The sequence below is a fragment of the Mustela erminea genome, chromosome 7 (genome assembly GCF_009829155.1).
Source record: "Mustela erminea isolate mMusErm1 chromosome 7, mMusErm1.Pri, whole genome shotgun sequence".
Taxonomy (NCBI): Eukaryota; Metazoa; Chordata; class Mammalia; order Carnivora; family Mustelidae; genus Mustela; species Mustela erminea.
In genome coordinates this window covers 141,271,491-141,280,746 of record NC_045620.1, presented here as the reverse complement: position 1 = coordinate 141,280,746, position 9,256 = coordinate 141,271,491, and the positions used below count along the sequence as shown (strand labels likewise).

At 55.4% G+C, this 9,256-nt stretch overlaps 1 protein-coding gene across 1 annotated transcript; it reads right to left on the bottom strand.

The window, feature by feature from the left end:
- Positions 1-385: 385 nt before the first annotated feature.
- Positions 386-8,765, bottom strand: ALKAL2 (ALK and LTK ligand 2). The gene is made up of 6 exons (XM_032353486.1): positions 8,418-8,765; positions 7,425-7,720; positions 6,048-6,101; positions 5,891-5,971; positions 3,168-3,233; positions 386-1,094 (listed from the first exon to the last, which is right to left on the bottom strand). Exons 2-5 carry the CDS (start codon positions 7,675-7,677, stop codon positions 3,169-3,171), a joined length of 453 nt encoding a protein of 150 aa, XP_032209377.1. The 5' UTR covers positions 7,678-7,720; positions 8,418-8,765; the 3' UTR covers positions 386-1,094; position 3,168.
- Between the last annotated feature and the right edge of the window lie 491 nt (positions 8,766-9,256).

Genomic DNA, 9,256 nt, shown 5'->3' with positions numbered 1-9,256 from the left:
CTCAGTGTTGAATTCACCTGTCGTAAATGGAACGCAGTCATATTTGTTCAAAATGTATCACCTGTCAAAATCAGCTGCTTAGAAGTCTTACCTCTTCGCTTTTTCTTGATCACGCAGTCACACAGGAAGATACAGAGGCAGCCTCATTTAAGTATTCACCCCCGTATTGGCCTCTGTCTTACGACATGGTCCGCCATGACACAGTAGCTCTCCTTTTAAAAACACCAATTTAGTTGTCCCTTCCGAGGACTCATAGCCTTCCCCTTTCATTGGGAAGGGGTTGATGCTTTTCTATCCCATGACGTTCTGCCAGTGTTAGGATCTCGTTATAGGCCGTTAAGTCATGAATTCCCACTGGTAAGCTTGTTAGAAGTAGAGTCACTTGGAAGACTTGGTTATCACAAACACTTGGTTTATTGTTTTCTTTACAGCATTTACATATTGCACAGATATCCGGATACTCTCTCACATTTATGATACAAAGGACAAATGAAATTAGCCTGGATATGTTCACAGACTTACACTCCAGCTGTCTCCAAAACGCGACAAGTTTTTTTGTGGGTTGTTTTTGTTTTTGTTTTTGTTTTCCATGCAGTTCCAAATAATACTCTGGGAATTTAATTGTAAAAGTAACAAAAATATTAAATCATACCAAATGCTGTATGAAAATATAGTTTCAGATTCTGTTTATGTTTCTAAAGAAATACTCTTTGAGATTTCACCTACTGAGGAGGATGAAATAGCTTTGTCTGTCGGATATGGCACTACGCATTGGATGCGGAGCCCTCGCTTCTCCCAGCAGCACGGACGGCAGGTGTTACCGTCAGGGACGCTGATATACTGAGTACGCATCTGCCAACCGTGTCGACAACTTATAAAACTCAAGTTAAAGGGACTATGGAAGAGTCTGTCTGCAAAAATAAATCTCTTGTTCACAGGGGTCATGTTCGTGAAGGCAGCAGGTTCTGCTCCCTGTTGGTCTCCAAGGCACTTCTCATGGTCCGTGGGCTCTCGGTCCTCCGCAGCTCTGCTCACTGCTAAAAAACACATTTGGTCTCGTAGAACTCCACACTTTCTTATCGATTCTAGAAGACCTGTGCGTCAAAGGATATAACATCATGTGTCTGAAAACACAAGCGATCACAGTCTGCATGTGTATTTCTCTCTGTTCCAAAGTGTCGTCTGTCTTACTGTGGGAATGACCAAGTTCTACCATTGGGACACCCCTGCTGTGCTGAAGGAATGAAAACCGTCACTGGGGCAACCGAACGGTCACTACTCGGTTCCTCCTCAAGTCTGAGGAGCAGCCCGCAGTCCTGACGTGTGTTGGTGGGTCCTCTGATTCGGGCCACAGCGACGGACAGTCTGGCAGTCCTGAGAAACCACTCAGTGGCCCTTATGCCTCCGTCTGCACGAGCATTTGCAAAACTAAACACCAAGAATGAACCCTTTCCTCTAGCACCCCATGCAGTACGCCCGAACCACTGGTACACTGTTCGTTAAAATTAGAAACCCTGGTGAGCTCCGGGGTCACTGGACTTAAGCTGCATTTTGTGGACTGAACTGGCTACTTGTTACTCAGAATTCCATTTCTAACTTACCTGAGCCTTTGAACTTAACTGAGCTGCAGGTCTAGGCAATAAAGCGGTGCCTGCGAGAGGTCCCGAGTGTGTGTGTCTGGGGGAGAAGCTGGGAATCTAGTGTTTCTTTGGCTGGAGACCGTTAACAAGAGAGGAGTTGCTTCGGAAGGGACCACAGAACATTGGTCTTCCCTCCTGTAAGCAGATGGACGTTCTTTTCCGAGGATATGCCTGGTTCATCTCTGGAAACCGTGCTCTCACTAGGAAGGCGGGCTTAGGAAAAAGAACATTCCCATCTCCCCTAGCATGTCACCTTCAGACACTTAAGAGAATCCGGCCCTTGCTCTAGAAAGAGGTCTTCTGTGTGCCTTGTAGGCAGTGAGAGAATCCACACAGGACTCGGATGGGAGGTGAAGGTGGAGGTCAAGGTAGTGCCCGGCACTTCTCAGCTCTGGCGTGAAAAGCCATGCTTTTACCTCCCCCACGTGACGAGGCCGTGGATGCTTCTGTGAACCTGCAGGGATCCAGCCTCACGGTCCTGCACTAAACCACACGCTTCTGTCCTTAGCGGTGGGACTTGGACGGGGAGAAGACGGTGCTGGCAACGGCACTGGCTGTGCCTGTGTGCCCAGACGGCGGCCGGGATTTGGCTCAGCCCCCTGGGCACTGTCCAGACCTTTATGGGCACAGGTTTTCCCACAGTGAGCGTGTCTGTGTGGAAAGAACACGACTCCCGCGCCCACGCACACGAGGCGGATGGGGTAGCCACGGCCTGCGTGGTATCACGTCCCCTCTGCTCACGTTTCCGGACAGCCCGTAGGTTTCCCGGGAACGGCCACCAAGGACCAGAAGCGGGTCTTGTCTGTGGGGGTAAACGTGGCCTCTCACAGTGCCCTGCGCACACCAGACACATCGTCAGTGTGAGATTATGAAGTGACCGTTTCGTGCCTGAAGTCCACGCATTTGTGTCAGGAGGAGAAACCGGCCAGCCGGCAGCACGGCTGGTCATTGGTGCGCATCAGCGCTCAAGAGGCCGAGGCTGAAAATTTAGTTCCTAAACTCAATATGCTTTTATATTTTACCGCTGGAGGCTGTGGGAAAGTAACTGATAGAAACAGAGCGAGAAGAGCTATTCTTGGCTGTTCCTTATGAGCTTCCGGCATAACGATAGATTCCAACTCACACATTTGCCAGATCTGTCTGGAAGGTTGCACGGGTGTGGTTAGTCATGTACTCACTTATGAGTGTGAGTGAATGAAAGCCCAAAAGTGAACAGGCAGGATTTCAGCTGTGTCCTCGTTATGCATGAAGTCATGTGCTGAAATTAGTCGCGCAGGGGATGCGCTTCCAGCGAGCGTGCTCTGCCCGCCCAGCGCTCCCGGGAGTCACTCGCAGCCGCCGCAGGGGGCACCGTGCAGAGGCTGGCGGGGTGCCTTTTACTGACGGCCCACATGCGTGTCAGGTCGACCTTACTCCAAGGAAGCCTACTTAAGGCAAAGGAGTATTTCTGAACTCCCATGAATTTTTCATGTCCCAACGGGATTTGGGTCCATGGTGTGTGTCCCCGCGAGGCTGCGGTCAGCTTACCTTAGCCCTCCATGCACATTGGACTGACAGCCAGCCGCGTAAGAAGCCGGGCACATCTTTTATAGTCTGTAGGGAACATAAATCGTGGACCCTTGTCAGTGACATCAACAACCCCTGAAGTATTTTTATATCAACTGCTAAAGACATTGATTTCTTTAAATACTCTGAATTCCCTGGGAGTGAGCCGCGGACGGTCATCTGAAATCATGGGTTCTAAGTTGTTGACTGAATCATTGACGCTACTTGAGGGCCTGTCGGGTCCCCTGGCAGGAGATCAGTGATGGGACTGGCTGCTGGGCGGGGAGGGGCGGCTGCAGGGTCTCCTTGCGCCCGTTTTCCTTGCCCGGCGGCCCCTCGCGCTCATCCAGTTGACTCTGGTTTTGCTCCCTAGACCGTCTCCCCCGCCCCATGGGACTTAACTTTCAGGGCTCCTGCAGACTGGGACCCTGCTCGGGTTGATCGTACACAAAACCCTCTGCATAAAAATGTAAAGAAAGTGGGTCAACAAGTAACAGAGCAGAAAGACCCAGGTTGGACGGCAAGAGCAAACAGTGCTCATTTCGGAGCACACATGGGTTTTCCTGGATATGTCACCTAATTTCCTGTTCCACCGCCCCAGAGGCGCTCCTCAGGGAAAACGGGGTTCGGTGATCACGGCCACAAAGGAGTTTCCTCAGTTTGAAGTTCTGTGGAAAGCTACAGCAACTGATAAATTACTGATGTTTACTTCTCAAGCGTCTCAGAATCCTACTTAAAAATGGAAGAATTCATGCTCTTAGCTGAGATTCTGAATGAAAGTGTAAACTGATAGCAATGAATTCGCACAGTATGTCGGACAAGCCGCTACTTCCTGGTATTTACACAACATAATGGTTTGTGTTCAGAGGGGGAGTGGCCTGACCGCTGGAGACGGGGTCATCTGGATTCCTGGGATTTTTTCCCTCTCCCTGGTTGCACCAAATGTTTTAGAATGCGGCTTTCCTCGATAGAGTACAGCGGAGGCCGTGTCATGTGAGTTCAAGGTAAAGCACATCCAGAGACCATGAAGGTGACCACCAAGCCCCCCCACCCCACCCCAACCCGGCATATCTCCAGCTCTAACAATCGGGATCTTGTCCAGGTGCAGCCCGGGGAGACTTCAAAGTTCTGCTCTTCCCAAGAGCTGCCTTTGGGACCATGCTTTCAGTGAGAAGGCTCTGGCTCCTTCCCGTCCTGACCTCCCAGGATTCCAGTTTTCTCCCATACAGCCTAAAGCAACACAGAAGGGGTCCAGCTTCGGCTCTCTACCTCCCTATGGGAAAGTGTAAGTATCCACTCCCCCAGTGCACACACCTGCGGCCTTCCATGCCTCTGAGGGGCCTGAGGGGAGCTGTGATGGGCCCTGGTGGCCGCCTCGTAACGGGTGAGCAGAGATCTGGGTGGCGTGTGGGTGAGTCACTCTGAGCAAAAGGAGGCAGTGAGTGTGGGCGCTCACGGTGTCCTGGGGGAGGGTTGGCACAGTCGAGTGTGGGTCTGTGTGTTGGGGCACAGGGAGCCGAAGCGTGTTGTCCGTTTCCTCAACCATATATGAAAAGATTAGAAGTAATGACCCCCAGAGACCACTTTCAGATTTTGAATCTCTGCTCCTATATTGTAAGATGGTATTTAAAAGTGTAGACACATTTAAACAATCAAAATGAGAAGGTTTTTTGGCCCCTGGAATAGTGAAGTCTCCAGCAGAAGATGATTCCATGTCAGAAGGAAGTGGGGTTAGGGTTAGGGTTAGGGCAGGGCACGGACGGGAGAGGGACCGAGGCCGTGCTGAGGAATCCATCCGAGCTCCGTGGGACGTGCGTGCTGTTGGCCGTGGCTGAACCCTGTGCAGCTCTGAGGGCCTGAAGGCCGAGCACCCCAGCTCCCTGCGGAAGGCGGTGCGCCCAGACAAGGAGCGCCACACGGCAACACCGATGGTTTGGGGCAACCTTCCTGCCTGAGCAGAAATCTTCCACTTCATAGAAAGTGCCTTATTTTTTTACTTCTCATTTTTTGAAGGCAGGGCAGGGAAGTCTGGTCTGGACACTCAGGGTAGTCTCTGAAAGCAGCTGGTGAGACATCTGTGGCGTCTGCCTCACCTTCCTCCTGGGAGTCTCTCGCGAAACGGAAGGTGTAGCCCCTCCAGGAGAAACGGGCTCGGGTCTCTAGCTGGTGTCACTGTAGCCAGTAAGTCACTTGTCATCATTACGTGTTTTGTGAGGAGCACTAGCAACCCTCTTTGGGGGAACAAAATACACTTTGTTACACATCAACACCCAGAAAGCTACAGCTGGGTGCTGGACAGAGAGCGGAGCCCTGCACCCCGGGGCTGGCGAAGAGCAGCCTGTCCTCCGGGCTACCGCAGAGCCTTCCCCTGCGCTGGAGCCCAGGCAGCGGCTCATTCTTAACGTCTGCTTGTCCTAGACACAAACACGGACATCATGCCGGTTCATAAGCCAAACGAGAATGGGAGTGGAAGAGTTGAGCCCGCTCCAAGAGTTGATCATTTCCAGTGAACGTGAGTGATTTCCCCTTCGGCACTAGCAGAACGCAGCCACCTTCCTCTACGGGCTGGTCCCCCTAACCCTTAACCCCATAGTTAGGAGGGAACATATATTGGCAAAGAGCAGATTTAGAAGGAGGGGCAGGGGGCACGAGAGACACATGGACCCGCGCTGGTCTTCCCAAGCAGTCAGGAAGCCGTCACTTACATGCAGGGATGGTGCAGTCTCTGGTGTTGTGGTAAAGTCTGTGAAAGTGTTTGCTGCACTTTGGACTGAAGTACAGAGGACCTGGAACGTGGAAGCAGCAGAGTGTGAGGCCTTGAGGGTGCCAGAACCTGGGCACAGGCGAAGGAGTGACGCTTACCTGTAAGATGTTTGAGGAACTTGTCCTTCATCCTCAGGTCTCGAGGAACAATTTCTGTTTGAGGGAAAGAGGCTAGTTACCGCATTGCTTGAAACAAGCATTTTTTCATGTGCTCTCCGTGTTGAAGACGGTTCTCAGAAACCTCATTAACCAGTCACACTGGACTGTGTAAAACACTTCGAAGCCTCCAATCGCTGTACCTGACCCAATGTGAAGACTTGTAATCAGATCCCAATTTCTTCAGATAAAGTATTAGCTATTCACAAAGCTTCAATATTGTCTTATCTCTGCCACTAGTATGAGGACAGTGACCATGAAGTTAGATCAGGGTGAAGAGGTGTGTGTCGGGTGTGTGTGGTTGATAGCTCCTGATTTATAAATCGCGTTTAGGCGTTTTCATTTTGGACAGCTTGGTAATCAAATACCACAAGCTCTTAAAGTTCCCAATCCTTCAAACAAACAAAATTGTCATAAGACTCTTTTTCTAGGTATATACTTAGAAAAAGGATTAAATGCCTTCAAAACCACCTGTTAGGAAGGCTGGTGTAAATGCATGGAAAGAGACATTTAACTGGCTTGTGAGATTACCGTAGACTGCCCAGAGAAAGACAGCGCTCGGTTTTTGCTTGGGAGCTAGCAAGGCTCTCATTCTTTCTGCTTCTGGGCGTGGTTTTTCTTCCTCGCAGTCACCTGTAAGCATTTCTCACACACTCGTTCTGGGTGGTAACTTGAGCGGTGACTGCGTGTGGTCACACTTTGTTCTACCTCGAACACTGCTCATCTGAGGAGGCAACATTTCCTAGGACGCTCCCGAATGTCAGTCTGTATGAAATTGACCTTATCACATTTGACCTAATTGTGTCAGGAAAGCATTAAAAGCTTGCACGCTTTCTCTGGAAATTTCCCACGGGGCACCCACTCTGGGAAGGCTCTGCCGTTGGCAGAGAGGGTGAGGGGAGGGGGTGGCTCCGAAACATTTCTGTCTGGGCTGAAAGTGCTTTGCTGAAAATATTTCCATTTCCTAAATACCAGATGACAGTTCTGTGCCAAAGCTCCCGACCTAGGTAACAGCTCACGTGTCTTGCAAGTGGGGTAGGGACAGTTACACGCCAGGCATCAGCCTGTACCCACCACCTATTTTTTTCTCAAAAAAAAAAAAAAAATCCTAGTTTTTTCCAAGCACTCGAAACGGTTTTATCTTATTAAAACACATCTGCTTTCTCAAAGTCGGTTCTGTTTCCAAGCAAACGCGAGTTCAGGTTCTGCTGAGACCTGACAGGTACTCAGACGCGCGGGGGTTCCCTCTCCAGCGCACACGCCCCGAGAAGCCTCGCCCGCAGGTCCCTCCGTCCGCGAGCCCGTCGCCAGGACACTCACCCACTCGCTGCTCCTCAGGATAAACCGGGTAGTCCGGGACCTCCCTGCGGCCCAGAGCGTAGTCGTGCGGGCCCGGGAGTTGCAGCCTCTTGGACTCGCCCGAGTGGTACTTCTTGAGCTCCTGGAGGATCTCCACGATGAGCCGCAGCACGGTCTGTCCGTCGGCCGCCTCCCGGGGCTCGGCGACCCCGGGCCCCGCCGCCCCCAGCACCAGCAGCAGCCCCAGGAGGAGGGGGCGCCCGGGCCCGCGCATCCTGCGCTCGCTCGGCCGGAGGGAGCTCGGCTCGCTGGAGGGGCTGCGTGCGGGGGAGACCGGGGAGAAAGTCCGCGGGCGGTGGCGGGGCGCGGGGGAGGCCCCTCCGGCGGAGCCCGCGGCCCCCCGCCCCCGCGCGCAGACCAGGGGCCGGCGGCGGAGGCTGGGGCGCGGTGTCCCCGGGGCCCGCGCAGGCCCCGCCGCGGCGCAGCCGAGAGCCGGGCCTCGGGCGCCGCCGCCCCGCTGCGCGCCTCCCCCGGCCCGGCCCGCCTCCGCGCCGGCCTCCCAACTTTCCGAGGGCCGCGCGCCCGCCCGCACTCCGCGGCGCACGCCACCGCCACAACTTTCTCAACCTCGCGAGCCCCGCGGCGCGGCCGCGTCCACTCCGCCGCGGGCCAGGCGCGCACCCTCGGGTCCGGGGCGGCCGGGGGACGCGGGGAGGGTCCTGCCCGGGCCCCTCTTTCCTCTCGACCCCCGGCGTTGCGCTCTCCGGGGAGTGGGGGCCGCGCGCCCCGCCCGAGCGGCCGCACTCAAGTTTGCCTTTGTGTGGTGGTCGCCGCCTCCTCCCGGCCGGGTGTCCCCCCAAAACGCCCCCCGCGCCCCGGGACCCTCGCGCCAGCCGCGCGCTGTGCCAGATTTTAGAGCCCCCCCCCCGCCCTCGGGGAGGGGACAGACCCCGGCCCACACCTGCCCGGCGCCGCCTGCGGGGCCACCTGCGCGACGGAGCGCGGCCAGCTTACCTGTCCCCGTGTTCCGGCGCCGCGGGCGTCCTTCGGCGTCTGTCCCGGCGTCTGTCCCCGCGTCCCGGAGCCGCCGCGCGCCCCGCTACTCCATGGCCCGCGGCGACCCGGCGTGCGGAGCGCACAGGACGCGCGGGGATGGAGACGCGGTGGCTCCGCCGCTCGGAGCGCTGGACGCGCGGCTGCCTGGGCTGCGCTCCGACCGCGGCCGCTTCTTATGCCCGCGCCCGCCGACGTCAGGCCGGTCCCCGAGGGCTCCGCGCGGGGCTTTAATTAGAAGCCGCTCGAGTGCCCGTACCCCGGTGCGGATCTTCGTCAGACACCCCCTCCTCTCCCTACCCCCGACTGTCCCCCTCCCCCCGCCCCGCGCTCTCCCCTCCCCCATCTCCTCCGTCATCTCTCCCTCCCCAGCCCGGCTCTCCCCTCTCCCCTCCCCCGCCGCGCGCCGCCCTCCCCTCGGTCTTCCCCTCCCCTGCGCTCCCTCAGTCTGTTTCCCTCCGTTCCTGTCACTTGTGACAGGATGAGAAGAAACGCCTTTACCAGGAACTCGGATCTGTTTTTGTCTAAATGTGGATCTTGGGCTATTAAAAAAGGAGCTGCTTGATTGCCTCGACATTTAATAACTCAATTAGCGTCTGTCCTTTCGGAGGGATCTTCCGGCGTGGCTGGGGGCCACTGTCAAGACCCCAGGAGGTGGGCCCCGCCCCAGGGTCTGGAGCCCGAGGCCAGGTCCCCGAGGCCAGGCAGCCCCCAGGGCAGGGGGCTGGGTTAAGGGCGGGACACGAGCAAGGCCCTATGACCTGGGGATGCACACAGGTACCGGGTAGGACACGTGGCAG

Bases quoted from the DNA above. Each gene is read 5' to 3' on its own strand.
- ALKAL2 (XM_032353486.1), bottom strand. From the start codon at position 7,677: ATGCGCGGGCCCGGGCGCCCCCTCCTCCTGGGGCTGCTGCTGGTGCTG. The intron at 6,102-7,424 runs GTGAGTGTCCTG...TCCCTCAAACAG, and splicing joins TCCTGAGGAGCAGCGAGTGG to AAATTGTTCCTCGAGACCTG. The intron at 3,234-5,890 runs GTAAGTGACGGC...TGTTCCCTACAG, and splicing joins AGACTGCACCATCCCTGCAT to ACTATAAAAGATGTGCCCGG.